The sequence below is a fragment of the Pagrus pagrus genome (assembly GCF_965226575.1).
Source record: "Pagrus pagrus genome assembly, chromosome: 21".
NCBI classification, from domain to species: domain Eukaryota; kingdom Metazoa; phylum Chordata; class Actinopteri; order Spariformes; family Sparidae; genus Pagrus; species Pagrus pagrus.
The window spans coordinates 12,108,873-12,132,560 of NC_140208.1; the positions used below are offsets into that span (position 1 = coordinate 12,108,873).

Genomic DNA, 23,688 nt, shown 5'->3' on the forward strand with positions numbered 1-23,688 from the left:
CGTCTGAAAGAATGGAGCCGATATATAAAAGAAGCCTCTGTAATGTGTTTTAGAGTCTTGCGGGAGCTTTGTCCCTCATGAAAAGAGGTATTTCGAGACGTCATACATCATCATCGGTTCCCAATGTGCTGCGTCATTCGTGCCACAGTGACCTTGCGTGAAAACATCCGGCCCCTCAGCTGTCAATAACATGTGACAAATGAAATGATGCTGCACTTGAGCCACTTTTTATACGGGAAAGGATCTAATCATAACAGATGAGAAAAGGCCTTCTTCACTGGTTCTTTGAAATGAGATAAGGCAACTAAGTTTTTGAAGCACAGATAAGATGACTCGCGATGCAGGTACTAAAAGGGTGTCTGGTATCTGCATGACCTTGGCTTTTCTAATGTAAATATATCAATGCTTACGCTCGCAGCACAAAATCAATTTCCTCTTCTGTCATAAAAAGCTCTTCCTTGTGTGTTTAAACCAAAACTAGTGACCTAACATCAGGCAGCAGGCGTTGTCTTTGTATATCAAACGCGCCGTTCTTCACATGTGGTCATTGCTGCCTTCTGAATCAAAGATGAGACGGACTTTAAACGCTGTGATAATGATTCCCTCGGACGTGCGTACCACGGGGGGACATTGTGTTCTATTTTCTATTATTAAAGTTGCATCTTGGAATAGATAACCTTTTGAACAATCCACTTTGGGAATTTGTGAAATTAATAATACACGATGTAATCCGGTGTATTTTAAAGCCCAGAGAGGCAGCTTGGGTTCAAGGCCTACTTTAAAATTAAAATTATTCTAGCTAGCAATCAAAAAGGAAGAACTACAACATATATAGAATGTCAATGTACTACCTTTAGTTTTATACGTCCCCCCTACGTAAATTTAAAGGGGCACTATGTGTCACGGTTAAACAAAGGGGACCCAAGCGGAGACACAAATGCAGGCACGTAATTAGAATGAAAAGCATTAAACAAATTAAACGATTAAATTAAACGAGTTTAAACAACGAAATACAAACACAAAATGCAAAAATGTCATGAACAGGAGAAACCCAATAAACAAAAGCAAAACAAAGTACAAGCCAGAAATAACACAAAGAACCAGGAACCAAAAACTGGAAACACACAACGGGAAGATAGGACATGGAGGCACAAGAACACAAGGGCAAAACATAACAGACTAACTGACAGAGAGAGAGAGGAAGACAAGGACTTTGAATACACAAGGGGTGAGTAACTAATAGAATACAAAGTGAGTGAAAATGATGGGAAAACAGACAAAGGGAGGAAACGAAAAGCAAAACATGACAGTGACAGAACTTCAAAATAAAACAGGAAATAACAAAGAAAACTCAAACCATGACACTGTGTAGTTTTGGAGAAGATTTTATATTTACAATATTAATGAGGGAATAATACAACCTACCAAATATTTTTTTCCCCCATAACTGATAAGATGTTCTTAGAGGGAAATAAGGTCCCCAGAACACTGTTTGGAGCTAGAAAGATGGCAGGGTCTGCCACATATAGACAAAGTGAAACAGTATGAAATTGCGTTGTCCTTTAAGGTCAGTTTGTTTATTTATTTTATTCAGTCATGAAAACGATTTGTTTATGGATATAAAATAAGTCAATGAAGATCTTTCTCTTCTGATTAAAATGTCTTCCCCAAAACTACATAGTGGACCTTTATAAGAAAAAGAACAAGACCCTGAATGCATCTGAAGGTTCATATAAGAAATTATATGAGCCTTTTACAGTAAGTGGTTAAGACGATATTTTCCAAAGTTTTCACTCTGACAGAGTGGAGTCTTGCTTGGCCTCGGGAGCGCCACATATCTCTTTTTGTGTTCCCTCTGATCTCTCATCATCTCTTGGGCCTTACATCAAGAGCCCCGGATTTATCGATCAATGGCCATAAACAAAACATAGATTGAACTGGACACTGGGGCACAACAAACGGATTACCGAGTTTTTTGTTTTTTTTTTATTCCTCCGCACACGGAGCCTCGGCTGAAAAGAGGGCCACTGGGCCGCCAGGAGCGCGGCGCACAAAAGCAGATTGTGCAACAAAAGGCGCGGCAGACTGGTGCCAAAAAGGATGATGGAAACAGGATGACAATTAGAAGAATATGGTGCGTGAGCGTGCACGTGTGCGCGTTGAAAACGGCGTGTTTGTGTGCACAGTATAAATGGATGAAAGCAGAATCAGATGTGTAATCCAATTGTATTTGCAAGGTATTGAGCATAATACCAGTCAATCCAATTTTCAATGCTCGACTACATGATGGAGTGAAGAGCTTCCGAGTGTTATTGTATACCTGTGTGTGTTTGTGTGTGTGTGTGCATTTGTGTGTGTGCCAACATGTGTCTGCATGAATGATTCTGATAGAATATCTGCATACACAAGCGTGTGCTTGCACATGCTAGCACGCAATATTTATCCGTGGCTGTGACCACACGTCTGACAGCTGTGCATATTTCACAGGGTGGAGAACCCTGCATTGCAGTGCTTGTACATGGCAGCCATGCTCTTTATGTGAGAGCGGCTCAGGGTCAGGCTAGAAGAGGAGAATTAAAGCGAGATCAGCGGGCCCATCTCTCTCTCTCTCGCTCTCTCTTTTGTCTCTGCGCAGTGTAACATATTATCATCTCCCTCCTTCACCTCTGTAATTTATTTCTGTGTTTTCCAACCGTGTTGACTAAAGCGGCAGAGGAGATAATTCACAGAGGAATTGCGGTTAAAGTACTTCATTTGAACCAAACAGCAAGTCAGACAACAGAAATGCAGTTCAGAGGATTATACTGGTAACAATAATCATGCTAAAGCAGAGTTTTGCGGTCAACAGCGTGTGTTACACCACTCCGCTCTCTCTGTTGCATCAGGTCAAAGTCGGAAACCTTCAAACCGAAAATGCTAATTTGACTCGGCCAGTGATGAAGAAAGTTTTTCCTCGGGCTATCCTGAGTTTCAGAAATCAACAAGGAATAAAGTCGACTCCTCCGAGCTGAAGAGAGTGTTTTCATTTTTTCAGTACAAAAATGAAATCAATCACCAGTGATGGAATGTATCAAGTACATTTACTCAACTGTACTCGAGTACAAGTCTGAGGTACTTGTGCTTTACCTGAGTATTTCCATGTTCCGCTACTTAATGCTTCCGCTCCACTACATTTGGAGGCAAATATTGTACTTTTTACTTCACTACATTTATTTGGCAGCTGTACCGTAGTTACTAGTAACTTTGCAGACTGCATACCTAAGAGCCAAAGCAGCAGATTTGTAATCAGATGTATGACTTTTGGGTACTTTTTACAAAACTATCAGCCACTATTGAAGAAAATCTGCATGCCATGTGCAGAAGCATATTAAAATTAAATTAAATTCAGATTAAATAACTGAGAAGAGACGTCCCTGTGCAAATGTGCTTTTATTTCAAATACAAAGAATGAGACGAATTAACTTGTATCCAATGTTTTCTGTTCAATAGTAATTAAATCTGTCTCTCTGTCTTTTCCTGCCTGCAGCGGTGGGCCCAACACTTCCAAGTCTGAGTTCAGAGGTCTTCAAGCCTTGTGTGGAAGACAAGGACCTGGCATTCTGTCTAAATGAGGGAGAGTGCTCCATCATTGAAACCGTGGCTGGGGTTCACAGACACTGCAGGTGAGTGTAATGGGGATTGTGTGTGTGTGTGTGTGCGTGTGCGTGTGTGTGCGTGTGTGTGTGTGTGTGAGGCATTCGGTTTCTTTCTCAGCATTGACGTTTCCTCTCTCTGCCCTTCCCCTCCAATCACTAACCTTGGGGTCATTTTCATTCAAGCTGCTTTTTTTGCCTCCAGCCTGACAGAGTGATGAAACATGGTACACCTCAAATGCAGTGAAGATCTATAATCACCCCAGACACTAAACCAAGGAACACAAGCATTTAAAATGGGGGTGGAACAATTTAATGGAGGTCCCTAGGAATTTTTTTTAATAAGGTAGATGTCCTAGATTTCCTGTATTCCACCTTTTTACAGGTGGTTTGATACTTAAATCTGGATATAGCGTGAGAAAAATATGCTTAGGCCTGCATTTTGCAATTTCATCCAGAGGACGCATCACATATTTGAAGATAGTACAAGAAATGATTCAATTACTTATTTATAATAGCTTTGTGACACAGGCTCCTGATATACTTTGTACTTATTTGGCTAAAAACACACATTTGCTCACATTTCAAAAGTTTTCCCTGCCATGATACCCTCCATCTCTTTTTTTTACATCACTTGTTCCTTCTTTATCCCTTCATTATATCCCTTTCTTCCTCTCCCTCTGTTTTAGTCTTATTTGACTTCTTACTCTCCTCTTTCCTGTCATGTTTCCCTTCTTCCTACCTCGTATTCTCTCTTTCGCTCAAAGCTTTTTGCGTCGACAGTGTGCGACCCATCTGAATTCAGGTGTCTGGCATCGGGACATCAGTGACTATCATTAGCATCTGCCAGGGTGCAAGGTAGCAGTGAAAATGTGGTACGGGGTGTCATTGATCTGGGAATTTTCCCAATAAGAAGGCGTAATGGATTTGATAATAAAGCGCAGACGCAGTGCATCAAACGAATAGGCAGACACATTTTTATAATGGTAATAGCATGGATCCAAAGGGTAAAAGTGGCCGCATTAGATGCAGCTGATTCTCTGATGTACACAATCAAACTCGCAAACTAATGGAAAGAAAGATCCAACTAGACTAGAAGCACATGGTGAGCAAATGCGCCCCGTGTCTTTAATGTTGTCGGACAAAACTTTTAATTGTGATAGCCGTCTCATGCAACACACTCTTCCTCTTGTATTAACCTTGGCGTAAATGTTGTCTCTTATGACCTCTTTGGTGCGAGACGCATTTTAATGGTAGGTGTAAAAGAAAGGGCTCGTGCAAGATCATTCTTTGATCTTACTTAAAAGCAGCTGATTTTTCGGGGGGCATTTTTCTTGCCTTTTTTATTTTTTCCTCTAGTTCCACTCAGGTAGCAACACACACCCTGGCTGGCTTATAGATTAAATGAAGGTAACTGCTGTAAACAAACCCTTAGTATACTCTTATATAAATCCAATCATTTCTAATGCCCTTGACAACCTATTTGTCTGCATTAGCAAACCTATGCTGTTTATCTGTCTTCCTACTTGTTTAAATCCTTCACATTTATGATAGAGAGCAAGCAAACTATGTTTATATAGCACCCGATAACACAAAAACCCACAATAATATGTCATGTCAGCTTACATCCATGTGGAGACTGTTTTTATTGTACTGCAGAGCTCACCAACATGAAACAGTATGTGGAAAAAGCACGTTTTTTACCAATGCACATGCATATTTATGTGAGACATGTACCATTGACCAGTGGGTTTAAGTTCTCACTTTGACTTTCAACTCCTCTCTTCTTCTTTGAATGGTTCTGCATGTCTTCTTCCCCTCGTGGCCCCCGTGATGCACCATCCGCGATCCACTTCAACTCTGCAATCACTCTGATATATCACTTTAAAAATGCATCGCTTTTAAAAATACATGATAAGAAAATTTCTCCGAGGGAAGAGTTGTGCTGAATGGTGCTGAATTGAAAAACAGCTCATTAGTACACTTACCTGGAATTACAGGGCCTAAATCTTCATCTAAAAAAAAAAAAAGAAAAAAAAAGAGTGATGCATTATAAATGATGCATGACCGAGCCAAGCTTCTTAGAAAAGTAAATGTTGAGCAAAAGAAAGTTTGAAAAATAGTAAGGGAACGGTTCATCGACTGTAATTAAAACTCACTGACCACTTTTGGTCAGTAAAATGATTGCATGATTTATTATTAATACCAATTAAACTGATTACATAGAATGAGCTAATACACCATCATCTGCATATGCGTCTGAAAAACGAATTCTCCCTGCATAGCGGTGCGTCTCCCCTGGGTGGAGCTGGTACTGGTAACCATCAGTGCACCACCAGATTACAATGAAAACAACATGGAGCGAACTACGTACACATTTCACATGTTGCTTCATCAGATTTGCTCTGTGCTTGATTGCCAGCAGCTGTTTCATTAAATAATCAGGTGCTGATTAGCTGAGAATCCGGCAAAGTAACATATTTAGGGTTGTTGTTTTTCCCTTTTTTGGTTGACCTTTTTAAGCGTATTTGTATCGGGGAATGTTACTTTGCTGGATTTCCATTTACAGGAGATAACAAACAGACAAACACATGTTAGAGTACAAACTCTGGCTGATCCATCTACATTACAAAAGGGGATGACTAAATACAGAATGCATACAACTCCTTAGGATATCATAAATACAAGCAATATATAGTACATATTTCTTCATAAGATACATTTCAAAGTGGTAGAGAAAGCAGAAGAGGCTAATACATGAATTTACGTTACAAAAATCAGAGAACAAAGTACATAAATATCCTCATGGTAAAATACAACCTTATTATTTTTTTTTTAAATAGAAAAGGATCAAAAACATATATGTGTATCTGCATCCATACAAAATAGGGAAGGGCTTAAACAGGAAGTCTGCAGGACTAACCAAACATTAAGGGTGAAATTTATATGACTTGATCAGAAGTTTATATATTTATTATTTATTAGATTATTAAAGTATTTTCATTACAGCGTCAGTATTGAGCAGCAGATTAATGTTTTTGATCACAAGAGTAAGTACATGTACAGATCATGACACATTTTCTCAGATCAATCCAAAGTACATAGTACATTGGTCTTTTTTGTTTAAAGAAAACGCCTACATTTCAGTTGTGAAAATTTTACATTTTTCAATTGAAAATTGTATTATTAAGCATGGCAGAAAAGACTCAGAAATGTGATAATGTGAAACATAATTTCACTTAAATGAGACGGCTAACATTTTGGGAATAAGTGAATTATGGGAAGGAGACTTTGTATATGTTTTATCTCATGTTAAGGTGGCTGACATCCCACCTGTGTGACAGCAGCTTCAAGAAACCCCGATGACTCGTGGCAACTACCCTCTGGGCTGTAATTAATGACAGTTGAATGACTGCATAAAGAACTCGGGAAAGACTGGAGGGCCAAACCTAGAGGCACTCTCTCTCTCTCTTGAGCTGAGTGCCTGTTGTATGTGAGAATGATTACAGGTTTGCGAATGCTTTTATTGTAAGGTTGTTCCCTCTCGTTGAGAGAAGTCGAGGCAGTAAGTCAGGGAGGAAAAGCGTTTTCATTTTACTCAAAAATCACTGCTGTGTTGATGTGTAATGTCATCGCTACTAACGTCTGGTGTGGTTGTAAATTTCAAGGAGCGCTTTTACAGGACAGTAATCACAAAATTGGGTCATTTTGAAAAGAACTTGCAGCAATGAAATTTAGCCTTCAGTCCGAATTTAAGCTGCATTTTTTAGATTTCTAACCACTAGGGGGCAGAAAATCCCCAAACAAACTCAGAGCAGTGAAAACAGTTGAAGATGTATTCATCTTTATCCTCAATCTATAAAATTATTGAATGGAAAGAAAGAATAATGAAGAAATGTGGGGAGACTTTTCATCTTTTTTCTCTCGATACATGATTTAAGTCTTGTCCACCAACTCCTTAAAAAAAACTACTTGTCTCTTTTTGGCTTGCTAAATGTTCAACTTTCCTCGTCAACCGTTTGTTTACTTCGGATCTTCGCCATTTCATGCTGAGCAGGTAGCGTACAGTCATCTTGTGTGAGGCTGTTTGCTGAAAATGGCTGCCCACGGTTCTATTTTTTTGGGATTCAACCATACGGACTGACAAACCAAAACAATGAGCTCTGAGTAGCAGTAGAGTTGCTGCTGTGCCCTTTCTGTATTCATACTGCGTCGTGCACAATGTTATCCTCTGTTCTTCTTCCTGTCAGAGATGCTGTGGTGATAAACCCAGATATCGGCCGTCCACATTTCTGGATACAACTGAAAGGGAAAATGTTTTTGAAGAAATATAAGGCAGATGATTGCACCAAGGTTTACGGTGCTGGAGATGCTGTTGTTGATCAATCAACCCCTTCAAGCAATGCCGGATCAGCGTCCTCATGACAATAAGTGCTGATCTCTTCAGTCTGTGCTAAAGTACAGAAAAGTAAAGGATTAACGATTGCTGTCTCCTTTGACGTCATCGTCTCCTCCAGGCCACAGTGCAAAGAGCATAATAGATGGTTGGATGTTTTCCAGCATTAGACAAGCAAAGATGTCAGAGCAATCTTTAAACACTTGAATCATTGGATGGAAACACAGTTTTGAACTTGGGAATCAATTTATTTTGTTATGAAACATTTCCTTTGCTCTCCGCCTCCTTTCTCCCTCCCCTCTGCCGGATGTTCATGTTTGCCAATGCTAATAAGGCTCCAAAAATAAACATGCAAATGTGAGTTTAAGACCTACTTCCACATCAGTGCTGTAGCTTCTTATACACTAAGTACAATAAACGTACAAGAATTCAAAGGTCTTACGATAATTGGGGCTCAACGCATGAAGGCCCAATCACATACAGAATTATCACTGTACAGAGATTGCATTAGAAATTTCACCATTCATTATGTTCATTCACGCCATTACTTCAGCGGCAACATTTCTTTCTTTGGTTAGCGGAAAAATGGCAGGAAAAAGATCAAACCAAAAATATACTTTGTCACAAAGAGCGCTTACTCGGTTCTTACTCGACTAGAATCAGAGTTCTTTTGGACATCAAGATGCATCTATAAAATGTGATTTGAACCATCTATAAAACTGAATGCACAGTTGATGACACAGAGGACTTCCTGTAAATGCATAGATTGGAGTATACAATCACAAACAATGGATGAGTGGAAGTGCTCCAACAAGACAAATATTTAGCTATGCAACAGATATGGCCTCAATTGTGCACATGATGGTGTAGTGTTTGTAAAGAGTAAAGGTGCTACTGAAAAACAGTACTGTATAAAGGCAGTGTATGTTTAATTCATAGAAATCTAAAAATAAACAACTGGTCTCATCTGAAATATTCGGCAACAGTTGTCACACACAGAGCAAATCCTGAAGAACCTCAGTATTCCCCTGTGTGGATGCCGATTTTATCAAATCTGCCTTCAGGAAGAGAAGAAACATAATTTTGACATGCTCTTCTGATGGCAAAGGAGAGTCTAAGATGATGACACACTTCTTTGGTTTTAAGATGTCAGACTCACTGAGCGTACAAAAGTAGAATGCAAAAATCCTATAAAAATGTGAAAAAGTCAAAGGTGGAGGAATACATTAGCAGCAGGTGTGGTAGAGCTGGCCGTCATACCCAATCACATCTCCTGTTTTCCTGTTCTTGTTTTCAGCAACACAGCACTCACAGTTCCGTGCTGTTGAGTCTGGAATAAAACCTCTTCCATGAAAGCTTCTCCCTGAGGGGAAGAGTATGTCCTTGTGCTAGAGGTAGAGAATCGCCATGGGCGGATGTACGGCACCTCAAATTAAATTAACATTGGAAGAGATACCGCATGTTCCTGTGATCCTACGCAAACTGTTGCCCGGAGTAGAAATTCAGTGTTAGTATGTGAAGGGACACAAAGAACCTGCGGCAGACTGTGGGGACACTTTGGATTTGCCAATGCAACACATACCTGCCAGTTCCTGACAGTCCCATGGAGGATACGCCTACCTCCACAACTGTCACTCCATGCACGATGGTGCATGCTGATGGTTCTGAGTTGAATCTCAATCACAACACACAGTCCCAGGTGTATTTAGTTATGGCTGAAATTTTAAAGCTGCTACGAGGAACTTTTTGTTGATTCTGGTGGCCCTGTAGACGAACGCAGGATGAACACCACCACCTCATGTCCTAAACACAACACTACCTGATAAATAAACGACTGACGAGATTGTGACTCCCAAAATGACATATATCACCATTAACAAAACAAGGTTAAGGCAAGAAAACTACTTGGTTAGATTTAGGCACCAAAACTACTTGGTTAGGTTTAGGCACCGAAACTACTTAGTTAGGTTTAGGCACCTAAACTACTTGGTTAGGTTTAGGCACCGAAACTACTTGATTAGATTTAGGCACCTAACCTACTTGGTTAGGTTTAGGCACTGAAACTACTTGGTTAGGTTTAGGCACTGAAACTACTTGGTTAGGTTTAGACACTAAAACTACTTGGTTAGGTTTAGGAGGCTAAGTGAATGAAGTATTGTTCTGCACTGCTAGCAAAGCAAGGTCAAGTTTGTGACAGGATTGTTCAGATTTGTGTTTGTTCCCTGGGAGATGCCTTTGCATCCTGTTCGTATAATGTGTCCACCATCAAGATGACTTGTTCCTTATTTAGTTTTTCAGTAAAATGTTTTAAATCATTTAATTAATTAGTTTGCATGCAAAAGAATAGCAAAAGGAGCAGTATGTTAAAATCAAAATAAAAGTCTTTTTTCTTTTTTCACTTTTTGTTTGACATGTTAAAATGGCCAGTACAAGGGCAAATTATGGTAATGTAAACACCAGGATATCCGTGCTGAGTAATCGCTACTGACACAAACTGTTTTGTTCCTTCCACTTAAGCACAGCCCAAGTTAGACAAATATCAAATGTGTGCTCTGTGTGTTACATTTTGAATGTTAAAGACCAGCTCCATGTGGAGTTATTGGGAGGTTAATTGGCGGTGCAAAGAATAAAACACTGGTTAGCTCTGTATGTGTGTTATTTGAGTTAAAGCAGGGCATGTGAATGATTAAGCGAAGGACAGCCTGCTACTTACATCCTCCCAGAGCCAAAGACAAAATAGGACCTTATGGCCTCTGATAATATCTTATGGAAATAACTGTGCTGTAATTGATCATTCTGCATGGATGTCCTTCATTCAGCTCGGACCTTATTGATGAGGACCAAGTAAAGCATTTTCCAATACAATTATTCCTAGCAGGTTTGTTGCTTGGAAATATTGGACCTGTTCAGCGATGCAGGTTTTGGCTTTGATGTGAGGGCTCAGCAGTATCAGCCTGACATGTACTCAGCTAACCAAAAGCATGTAGTTGGCCACTGTTGGAGGGCATTGTAGAATATATTGGCTGGAATGAGGGTGCTCTGCAGCTCTGGCCACCACCTGCAGCATTGTGTTGTGTTTTGGAGACACAAAGCAAATGGTTATTGCATTCAGGTGTTGGAAAGCTGTGCACGCGGGTGTTTTTCTTCAGTCTTTATATACACAAATAACACCTGCTTACCTACAGTGCAACAGTTTAATCAAGCCAGTATTTTCTTTCTGCAATAACATCATCCCGAGTTGTGAAATCTGTTTTTTCTTGCCTCGAATGGAAAAAGATTCCTCATGCAAAAATCACTAGGCAAAATGGTTTCCCTTGACTGAGAATCCTCGGCTGCTTTCAACAGAATGTTTCCTAACTTGTATGGGCATTGAATCAACAACACACTACACAGAGGCCTCGCTTGTGTTGCACAGATGATGCAAAGCTGCTGCAAGTTAGCTTTATAGTTAAAACAGCTCGATGCCACCCTGCCAAAGAGAATCACAAAGAAGAGAAAACATGAATTAGACCTTGCATTGTGTGTATACCCAGTGATCCGTTTGAATATTTTTCATTCTGATTGATATGTAAATTCCACAATAATAAAAACAGAAAAATGCAAAAATGAATATGCCAAACCTAAATTGAGAAGAGGGTTGCAGGAGAATTACACTCGTTTGTGTTTGCATTTTAAGAAGTTATTTTAACAAAGACAGTTTAACATCTTAATATCCGCAGGTGGGATATTTGAATTTCTTTTGTCTTAATCTGGTGATGCTGTATGAAGGATTTGCAGATGCAGCCATTACAGAAAGATTTAAAAGGGGATCTGCTCATTTGTGAAAAGGAAAAATGTTATCTTTCCAAATTTAGCCTCAATTACAGGTTAAGTTAACATCAAAGAAAACGTACCCTGCAATTACATTCGACATTGTTTCTGCCTTTAATCATGCCGATTACATACGAACGTGTCACACTCGTCCGCTGCTTTCTCTCTCTTTGACCACGCCTGTAAATCTCCATGCATTTTTAATGGTTTCGCTTTCATTCTCCTCACCACGGAGGATGAAATCACTGTCCTCTGCGTGCGTGTGTCTCTGTGCTTGTGTGCGCATTAAAAGCCTGGCAAAGCTCAAGGTAGCTCGTGTCTGCCATTACCATGGTAACTTCTTCCCTCATTAGTGCGAGGCCAGAAGCAGAAAAAATAGTTGTTGACTCACTTATAGTGTGCCTGCGATTACATTCAAACGCTCTCTCATCATCACTTACACTTTGCATTGTATTCGGTGCATTGACTCTGATTGATCGGACATTAAAATAATCGCCACCTAATGCTGTCAATGAGTGCCGTCGTGTGAATAATTCATGGCGGAAAATTTGCACTTTTGATTGCCGCATCCAAAGCTGTGCTGACATAAGATATTAGATCATATTTAAATGAACATTGATTTGTTTTGTGTCTGTTCCTTCAAAACCCATCTGTGCAGATGGATAACTAAAACTACTATTTCATAAGCAAAGTGCTCACGCTTTGTGTGTGTCTGTGTGTGTGTGCGTGTGTGTGTGTGTGTGAATGCCTTAGGGGACATGTTCATCTACCCTGATGAGGAATCACATGAAATCTCACAAACGGCATAAAAAAAACAAAACTCTGCAGTTCTTTGGTCCCCATGAGAAAAAGAGCTATTTCTATTGGAGGCTCGCTGTAGGGTTAAGCTTAAGGATAGGCTGAGAGTGCCTGTGTGCGTTTGTCTGTGTCTCTGTGAGCCTGTTTATGGTCTTTTTCCCCCAGGACCCAGGAGACGTTGACAGCAGTATTAACAGAATCTGATATGACAAAATGAATCATATAAATGAAGACCACAACCTCTTAACTTTCCCCTCCTGTTTTTTCTTCCTCTCATCTTCTTTTTTCTACGGGGAGCCAGTTCAGCGATTAAATTGTCACTGCACCGTCAGACCTTGACAGGCTGCACTAATCCACGATGCTGTCGCTCCTCTGTTGATCCATCCTGCTAGGGAGGACGTTCTCCAGGCTTAAAGCCAATGGGCCATGTCCCTCACTACCCCACCCGGCGGCTGTATGAAAGCAACACAATTATAAAAGCGGGAGCATGCGGGCTTACCTGTTGGCAGCATCCCATGACAGGCCCATCAACTTTCCTTGGACCTCAGCACAGTTGGCACATTATGTTTCCAATTCAAGTTAAATAACTGAAAACAATTTAATTTTAAATTATAGTGCATCTCCTTTTTTTATGATATAAGAGCGAATGTCTTCTAAAACATCTGCACGTCAAACATCTTCACTATTCCTTTATCTACTAATAATACAGGCATACCCCTGTGAATGCATGACTAATTTCTCTGTCCACGCTTTCGCCTTCAGCATTGTATTTTACATTCTGCAGGCCCGTAACAAACACTGCAGATGAAAGAATCACATGACCACATCCAGCTAACAAAGGCTGCTGCCTTGTTTTTCAAGTCTTAATAAGCATGAGACAGACATGTTGTCAAGAAAATCCACCATGCTTGCAGATAATTAAAGCTCCCACACAATGTTGGCCTATGATTTACTGTTTTGCATATCAACCTAGTGAAAAAAGTACATTTAATTGCTCTTTTGATTTCGTTGGCAAGCAATGCATGCTTCTGTAATACAGTATTACATTTGTACAAGATAGGTACAGAGTTTTGTCCCATAATAATGATTATATAGTATAAATGTCCTTTGTGTTTTGTTTTTTGTTGTTGTTTTTTTTTTGTTTTTTTTACTTGTAAGCCGACTATGTAAGCTGTGATATTACTTTAAAGTTGCAATATGTAAGAATTTTAGTTTAAAAACATTCAAAGATGAACTAAAATGATAATAGGAATGTGAAGAAATACAGTAACCGTTTGGGTGTTATGTCAAAGATATCTATGTATTGAGCAAAGATATCTACTGAAGTAAGCATGCTAACCAGCTAGCCCCGAGCCTAAAAAAAACCCCTCTTTCACCCTGCAGTCCTGTGCCAGCGGAGTAAACACTAACACTGCAGCTAGCTGCACCGCTAACTGAGCTAACGAGCTAACTGTAGCAAGAGTCATAAACAGAACACAGGTAATAGCAGTTAGCTACTCCGGTGATATCGGCAGGGTTTGAAAAAACATGGATGAAATCTAGTCGGAATCAGTGCTAACGATAGGAAGCTAGGCTAACTAACGTTCACTTTCACAGTGGAACTTCCATTTCCCAAGCTAGTTAGCCTACCTCACTAACAAGGCTCGTGAGCCTGTCCAGCAAGCTTCCACTTTAAATGTAGACGTGAAATACAAACTAAGTGTAGTGAAGACGGTTTAAATCTCCAGCAGTTGATAACAATTGTAGGATATATAGACATTATCTAATCAGAAGCACACCGCAGAAGTCGACAGTGCATCTCTTATAAGAATGGAGGCCTATTATATGAACTGGGAACACAAAATGGTGCCCATTTGTTCTTTAATAAAAATAGCTTGATTAGCCTAGCTTATGGACCAAAAAGGTTTTCCCACTTCCTGGTTGGCTTTTGCATTGTGTGGCCCACTGCACATACTCATTCTTCTAGTATTAAACCTTCATAGTTTAAAATTCATAATAAAAATTGCAATAATTGACTTTTTCTTTTGCTGTACCAGACATCTCTTTTTTTGATATAATGATGGTCTGTGGAGAAATTGCTCTCTGGGCGGCAGGGGACCGGCTACTGGGACAAATTGGCAGGAGGGCTGAGTGGTGGCAGCATATCCAGCTCTCCATCTCCCTGCAAAGCTGGCTCCAGAATGTCAGTCAAACACTGCCATGGGAAATACTCATCCAGATCCCTACAGCTAAAGGCTGTTTCTAGAAGTGCGTCCAAAAATGGTTTGAGTTTATTTTAAGAAAATGTGCTCGATCAGATGCAGAATCACGAGAGAAGTTGGACATTTTAGTTTGACTTTAGATTTAACAGCTGAGAGTGTCTTCGTCTTGTTTCCCTTTAACCGCCGCCGAGTGTGAAACATTTTAATCAATGCATTTTTATTTGCAAAGTCACTTTCCTTGAGAGAACTGTGCTCAGTCAAATTTACAGAGCCAGAGAAGATCACAAGACACACCCACACACATTGTATATACATAAGCACAGCTTCTCTCTCTCTGTCTCCTCCTCTGTACATCAAATGCGCAGTAAGACTTCCAATAAAGTAACGACGGAGCATTTGAGTGTAACCGCCACGAAGAGACTGCATTGGCTATTAAGGCGGCGACACAGCCTCGACTAGTCGCTCGCAGCACCTTCCTTGTCACTTCATTGTGAGCTCTGCTGCTGATGGATAACAGCTGCTTCTCATTACTGATGTTTAGACTAAATTATTTTTTTCAGCGGTGGACGCAGAACAAAGACCGTATAGCTACATCATTACGTTTGAGCGCAGGAAACACTTAGACAGCAGACTCTGATATCTCTGTAGCCACCACATGCAGATGGAGGGGGGGGGGTCTCGGGAGGTTTGTCTCCAGCACCGCCTGCTGTGTCTGCTACTCTGTCATTAGTATGAACAGAGCAGACAGAAGAGGAACAGGTTCTACGTTGGTTGGGATGATTAAATTTCATCTTTTGGCTTATGTAGGGAAAATGGAGGATAAGGATGTAGCTTACACTCATCTCAGGGGTATCAGATTATAGAGTGTCTCAGATCAGGAGTTCAAGTGCAGTGTAGACCTTAAAAACCCTGTCATCTGTGCTCCACCAGAGGGAGCTCCGCTGATTTCATCACCACAGGTAGACTTTTTTTTTACATTCAGCCCTTTTATATTTTGCTCAGGAGTTTTGTGGTTGCTGCTCTATTGGAGCATATTAACAATGGGATGATATATAGCATGCTGCATATAGTGTATAATGTAAAGCAACCTCTATTTACATGTAGATGTTGTGTTTTTTCCATGGACTTGCTGTGGAATCAAAGAGAACTAATTAGCACCTATCATGGAGAGATGAAAATAATGAGCCTCTTCTCCCACACCTTTATTTTCCCCCCATGTTCGTGTTTGTCTTCCTCATTTTTCCTCCCTGTCAGAAGTGAAGTACAGTAAGACTCAGGCCCTCTTTGCAGCATTTTTACGTGCTTCATCTGAGCCGCAGCTTGTACATTTTATCCTCAGAACGGTGTCAAATAAGATAAACAGATCAGTTTGTTGGGAAACACAAGCCAGAGGATCGAGCAAAATCAGGAAAGAAGAGCCCCCGCTCGAACGGGGGATAGAAAAAAACAGAAGAAAAGGTGCAGTCTGCGGCGCTTAACCAAGGTGATATTTCATCATCAAATGATCTGCCGTGATTCCTTTATTTTTCCTGATATCTTCGTTCTACTTGACATGTTTTCACATGAGGGTTTGCTGCGGCGGCGCATCAGGAGAACTGTCCATGTTTATTGATAGAACTGCGCCTGAATTGAATTAGAATCTAATTAAGTAAAGCAGCAAATGAAAGGAGACAGAGAGGCAGAAAGAAATCCCGTTGTTCCACCTCAACCTGTCTCTGGCTGAGATCAATTACCGAGCGACAGACCGGTTTAAACCGTGTTCTCGGGAAAACAACAAGCAAACTGGGGATAAATATTCATTTGTCAATACTGATGGATGTTGACTAATAGAGCGAGGGCAGGAGAGTGAGTGTAACTGCTGAACGAGATGATTTATGCTATTAAAACTGGTGTGAATCCTTCTTTAAATAAGGAGTGGAAGTGTTTGCATTTGGATTCTCTTATTTTTACCTGATAAATGGCAAAAGCAAAAAAAGACTCTTGAGCTTTTCAGCTAATCAGCACTAATTAGAGTTCGTCAGAGCTAATGGTGCTCTCATGGAGCTAATTTAACTAATTAAATTACATCATGACCTATTGATACCGAGCCTTGACCTTCAAAGAATATTTTACTTATTTCTGTTAATACATAGAAATTACAAGTGATGGTATTAAAGTTATGAAAAGAAACATAACTCACAACAACGTAGAGTTGCAATGAAACATCCCTTATACTGGGCTGGATGTATCTGACCATAAAGGACACCTTCATACTGTTTCACTTTGTTTATATGTGGCGGACCCCGCCACCTTTCTAGCATCAAACAGTGTTCTGGGGACCTTATTTTCCTCTGAGAACAGCTCGTTTATTCAGTTATGGAAAAAATAAATATTTCCGAGTTTGTATTATTACCTCATTAATATTCTATAGTTCTCCGAAAAACTACATCGTGCCCCTTTAAGCGCCGGTGGTGTTTTTAGATTATCATAATTATATTTTTGACTTCAAGATTTCATCTTTCCTCGAAAAACCAAATTATAACATGACAATGATTACATGGAACTTTACAACCAGCACACCGGACTCACACACATTGATGGTACACTGGTGAATTTGAATCAAGAAGTCTGTCATGCATGAGTCACTCCGAGGCTAAGCCATCTTATCTATATGCAAATCTCAGTTCAGGGAGCCCCTTTTAGAAAGCGAATGTATAGGTGTTTTTGTGTGTGTCATGACAGAGTACTTGACAGACATGGCGGGGTGTCGCGAGTTTGGAGGGGAGGCGCGTCGTCTATACAGTGATTCTTTATGCTGCGTGAGTGCGTTTAGATGGAAAAGTCAAAACTGAACATCAGGTCGTGCAGTAACTTTGTGTGCTGTAGCTGCATGGGCTGGGGGAAAAAAGGGATAGCAGCAGTTAATTTACCATTTGCCAAGCACCGCTCTTCTTTAGTACCGTTGCCAGCCATGTTTTTTCAGGTTACAATGATAAAGGTTGCAGATTTACCCCTCGAAACTCTCCCACGGGGTGAAACGACAGCTGTCGCTAGCAGATTTATTAGCTGTAGCTAGATAATTACAATACCATTAGCTTTGTGCATTGGTTGAAAACATGCTCTGTCAAAAGGATCTTAAATATGCACTTTATGGCTATATAAATGATATTGTGCTAAAAGTCTGAGGCTAAAGCTAAGTCAGCACTCTCACCATTGATCCATATGGAAAAGCGCTAAATAAAAAACTAGCATTGCTTTTGTATTGCAGTGTAGAGCTAGTTAGTCCTAATATTATATGTACGATATAGAAAAATGTAACATAACATTGTTTGGCTGCTTGGTTCATAAACTTAAGTTAATATTTTGTTGATGTATTTGGCAGATGTAACACTGTCTCTGCTAACGTTGCTGTGATTTTAACGAATGGTCAACTCAACAATTTCCACGTTGCCCATTCATTGTCAATATAAGCAGCCGTGCAATGCATTCTGGTAGCATCACGTTGCGCTTCTGGAGACGGGGCATGATGTTGGCAGCTCCTCAACGTTGAGATCTAGGCTACTTTATGCAAATCAGGGGCATGCAGCGCACCCCGTCGCCTCTGGAAACTCCTGAAAAACTGACACGACCGATGTTGATTTAAATGAAGGCAAATTCAGCAATGAGATATATTTCGGTGAGCTCTTTTCATTATACAAGATGTGTTATGTTGGTCCAGACTGGCAACAAGTGCCATATGTCCAATCACAACCAATCGCAACTTCCAAAAGTGCTGTTTCAATTTCTTAATTTACTTATTGAGAGTTGAAAATTGGGAGCCTGATCTCATTGATACAAAGAAACGCTGAATTAATCCCTAATAATTCCTCTGTCACCTGTTGCAAACGATCTCTGATGAGATGGACACCGTAGCTAATGGTCCGTGCTCCGCTTGACCTCTGCACCACCATCGGCTTGGTAAATAATGAACTGAGGAATTGGCTTGGCATCTCTGGGACTCCCCCGCACTGGTAATCTGTCAGTATGTCTTTGTTTTTTATTGGTGATTGTCTTCTTCTTCTGCTTAATTTAGTATGTGCGGTGAGCCACAAGCTTACTTTCACTGCTATGGCAGTACAGCTGGATCTATCACTGTCGAACTCGATGTCTCCCAAATTTCCTTGAGCTAAATGCAGAGAGACACTGAAGTCCTTGTCACCGGCCCTCATGTCATCTCAACACAAATAAAGACAGACGTTATGAGTACATCAAGTCTTAATCATCGATGCACTTTAACACCACAGAAAGTTAATCACATTTTATTTTGAAATGTATCATCTTTGTGAATAAAATCAAAGCATCCCGGAAAAAAGTTATTAAAGACAGAAGGCAACTTATAATTAATAAACTGCAATATAACGAGGCATGTTTATTTTATTTATTTTTTAGCTGAAGCCACAGAAAGTCCTTTAAAGATGTCTCCAGGCGCCACGTTTTCTTTTCGCCTGCACCTCGAAGTTGTTTTCAGTTGAGGAAGCTGTCTAAACTTCTAAAGTTTGAAAATGGAGTGATGTTGTCAAAGTCGGCATTTTTCCAAACAGCTCAGTGGATATGAACATTTTACAGGAAAACATGACAGTGATTACATGTTTTGAAATGCCTTTGGGGTTTTTGGATGTGGATGGCATTGAAGCTTTGTTGATATTTTTGCAAAGTGTGCCAGTCTTCCGCTTGTCGCTGCTGTTTCTATTAATCTTTGCCGAGCTCGGTTCATGAAAGGTCCTGCCATTTGTAATTAGATGTTGTCATTTTGTCAAAAACCTAAGCTTGTATAATACTATGATTTTTTGGAAAAGGGCATAGCAGATCAGCCGGTCGTTTGCATGCCCCGACTTACTCGTTATTCCTTTCGCAGGCAGCATCAGACTTAAAAACACAACAGTACGTGTATAATTAATCAAAACTCCAGTATGTCTGCCCTGATTTAATGTTCGACGTGGACCATAGTTACCGCTATTTACTTAAATCTTTTTTTTTATTTTAATTAATTAAATGGCTTAATTAAATGTGTGTTAACATTGTTGAAAGAGTTCATCAGAGGATGAGCCTGCTGGATACAACGAATTAAAAATAATTATGCGTCCTTGAATGCCTGATTGTAAAGTAATGCAACAGAGAGCGAGAGATTATGTGAAAGCCATCTTTAAAAAATCATTGACTCCAATCTATTGAGTTAATTGTTATTTTACATGGTAGGTAATGAACACTAATAAAGGGAGGATTAAAGCAAGACACAAGACCACAAACACAGACACTGCTGAAACAACACCAGCGTGGTGATCGGGACGGGGAACTTTTAATTAAGGGGGACATTGAACTAAATGTTCAGAATACAAAGGATCGGGTCAGATTACTTTCAAATGCAGTTACTGTACATGGCAATTATTGTGTAATTAATAACATAAGACATGATTAAATTATTAAAAAGAAATTAAAAAAAAAGAAAATGTAATCAAATGTACTTAAATAAACTCAAACCTTCAAAACCCTTGTGAAGTCTCAACATTCTGTGTACTCCATTCTCCAACTAAGGGTTAATAATGATCCACATCTCCAGGAATAAAGCAGCCTGATTGAATTTTATATATGTCAAAACATTTTCAATGCGAATCAAACATTTAGCATCTTGTAAAGCGACGTGAGTGTGTGTGAAGGAATAAATCAGTGCAAACACGTTCTGGGTTTTCCTCATAACTCTCAATGAGCTCCAAGACACAGTACAGTCGGCTCCTCTCTCTTCTCTTCTCTTCTCTTCTTCTTCCCTCTGTTCTCTGACTGATGAGCTCACAGCTGCGTGAACAGCGCCAACTAGCTGGAAAAACCTGATACCCGAACATCAGCCCAACATTACTGTAAACACTCAATATGTGTAAACGAGATTACGGCAATTACATAACAACATACTAACCTTATGCCTGTAGCATTACAGTATGTTTAAACCTTTTTGTGGACATATCCCATTTTCACTCTTATAATATTTAGCATGTACGGTTGGTCAAACCAAGTTTTCATAGAGCATTAATTATCATGAAAAAGATTAATCATTTTAAAATTGCCACATTTTGAAGAAATAATCAGATATGTAATCAAGAAATCACTGACAGTGTAGCTATATTATTATTATTATTATTATTATTATTATTATTATTATTATTTGTAATGTGATTACATTATCCTGATCACACATAACCTGTTAATAGGAATGCACAATATGGATTTTTTTTCAGCTTATAATTACCAGCTTTACATGGCTGATACCGATAATATAATCAATAATTATGATAATACATTTTGTCTTTTTGTTATTGTTGATACTCATTGGCTAAAGTTTCACCAATCGCCCATCACTTATAAATTTACCGTCATCAGGCTAATAAATGATCTGCCTGATCTGCCCGCTGTGCATCTCTATCCTTTACTGCCTAACCCTGTAAATACATAAAAACTAAGAGGCACCAGTCGCCCTCAGATCATTAAATTTAATCACCTTGCTTCCACTAGGCAACCCTAACCCGCACTTATTGGTCAAATCTCTAGAAAGCTCAACACAAGATTCAAATGTCTTTTTTTTTTTGTGTTTTTTTTTAGAAAGTTTTCTCCTTTTTTTGTTCGAGCGCATGAAGACTTTTTCTGCCACGTTTGTGTGGCACAAGCTGTAAACTTCCAACACAAGCTCATCACACATTTCAATACCCCGGAAGCTGTCATCATTCCGAACAGAAGGTTAAACTTTCTAATTGATGTCTCGAGCTACCTCAATCACTGCTCGTGTGAGAGAGCAAGGGAACCTGGGAACGATTGCGGCGGAGGGAAAGAGAGGGAGACGGGGAGAGAGAGGAAGATTAGAGTGGCTTGACAAGGGGAGCCTTTCAAGTTTGTAGGTTTGAAGTGCTAATGACATGCAAATGTGTGCAAATGAGTGCACACACACCCCCCCTAAAACTCTCGCTGAACACTTGGAGCCGAGTGAAATTCTGGCCCGGTGTTTGTCTATAAATAGTGAAAGTTTGGCTAAGTTTGAATGTCTTAAACTATGTTAGCAGGAACCCAGCAGGATTGCACAAAAAACGGTTTGCACTATTCATCTTTTACCCATTTGTAAACAAATACGTCTCACTTTCTGGATCAATATTAGATCAGCTAAATGTGCTTGTGATCTATGTCAGAGTCGGAGGTAGTCGTAACTCTCAGGAAGAGTAAAGTTGATATAAAGTCATAGTGATGGTAATAATATGTCTATATGTGAGCGTTGAGGTGAACTTGATGAGGCCGAACTGAGTTACAACAAACACCGAATGTATAATGCAGCTCAACTTTGGAGAGAGAATGGTTTCACTCCATGCGAGAAGACAAATTCAGGGATGAAGGAAGAGATCAATGATCCAATTACCTTAGCTGACGCACAAATCCATAGACAGGCTGGAGAAAAATGGCATACTAATCCATTTCGCCTCAGCTAATAACTTAAATAAAAGTTTTCTTGTAAAACAAAATAATTAGCGACCGTGTGGCAAAATGAGAGATGCGGTGAGCGATGGCGACGAGGAGGGAGAGTAGAGGCGCAGACAGAGTGCATGCTGTAAAGTCACGGTAGGTTGAGAACAGCAGTAGATCCACATGAGGAAACTTTTAAAATCCTGACATTGTCAAAATGACTCGCATCACAAACTTCACAGATATTTCTGCCTCGCTCCCCCTCCCCTAGATTAAGAAAAGCAGTATCGCACACGACGGTGTAAGCGAGATGATCCCCCTGATGTCTCTCTGATGTCAAGACCTCTAATCTCACGGCGTCCCGTGTGATCACATTAACATGCATGTCGATGCGGCGTGCATTAACACGCGGCGATAAAAGGAAAACCTACAAAACAGAATTCGCCGTGGCAGGTGAGAAACGCTGATCCCCTTGAAAGGACTTGTGTAGTCGCTGATAGCCAGCAATTCTCATATTATCAGGGTGGCTCAGGACCGTCCACGAGTCAATTAGGGTGATTAAGATGGATGGATAAATCTGTAAAGCCTTCACACTAGCAGATAATCTGTCCTAACCGTCACTCCCAACCAAGCCTCTAATTAGGATTTCACATTTGATTGTTGGGATGGATAAATGTGGTGGAAGTGGTACAATAATGGCTGGAGTACACTCGTGTGGTCCAAGCATGGCGGCGATCAAAAGTGTCTGTAGTTGTTCCGAATGGCCACGCTCAAAGGCAGTGTGGGAAGCTGGTGGAGAACAGGGAGATCCAGCATCGTTTGATTATGGGGATAATGGTCCATATTTCAGCACGGTTTCTCCTGAGAGTCATGTCTTGTTTGCAGGTGGCAGAAATAGTCCTGTAAATGTCTGATCGTCAGAAAAGTGACAGAAATGGTACGGTAAAACACGGTTCTCACTAATCCAATGTCTGAAAGGTTTGGAGTTTTTCCGACCATATGACAAGCTCTTCCAATGGCTGTCGTTAACAGGTACATGGCAGTGTAACATTACTTCAACAACTTAAAGGGCCAGTGTGTTGCTTCCGGAGGAGTCCAACATGTTGCTCCAGTATATTTCTACAATAGCCCAGAGCAGCCAATCAGACACTGGCACTGAGAGCCTTTTTTTGGCATTTTTAGCAGCCATTGTAGAGGAAGGTGAGGCAAAGGGTGTCCGATTGGTTGCAAACTTCACTCATCATTTACCCCTACCACTCAGGCCTACCCCTCAATGTTGCAGGTTGGTGCCTAGGGGTAGGGTGTCTTGCTGGGATAGAAGGGTAAGGTGAAGTGTTCCTCCAAACGGAGATTAACCTTTTCTTTAAACCAAGTATAAAACACTTGCTTCTTGTTTGCA

At 40.2% G+C, this 23,688-nt stretch overlaps 1 protein-coding gene across 1 annotated transcript in view; it reads left to right on the forward strand.

The window, feature by feature from the left end:
• Window positions 1-23,688, forward strand: part of nrg3b (neuregulin 3b) — a 215,619-nt gene that overhangs the window by 107,428 nt on the left and 84,503 nt on the right. The window contains exon 2 of the mRNA XM_084341552.1: window positions 3,527-3,662. Coding sequence (XP_084197678.1) covers window positions 3,527-3,662 — 136 coding nt within the window. The remainder of the gene's footprint in view (window positions 1-3,526; window positions 3,663-23,688) is intronic.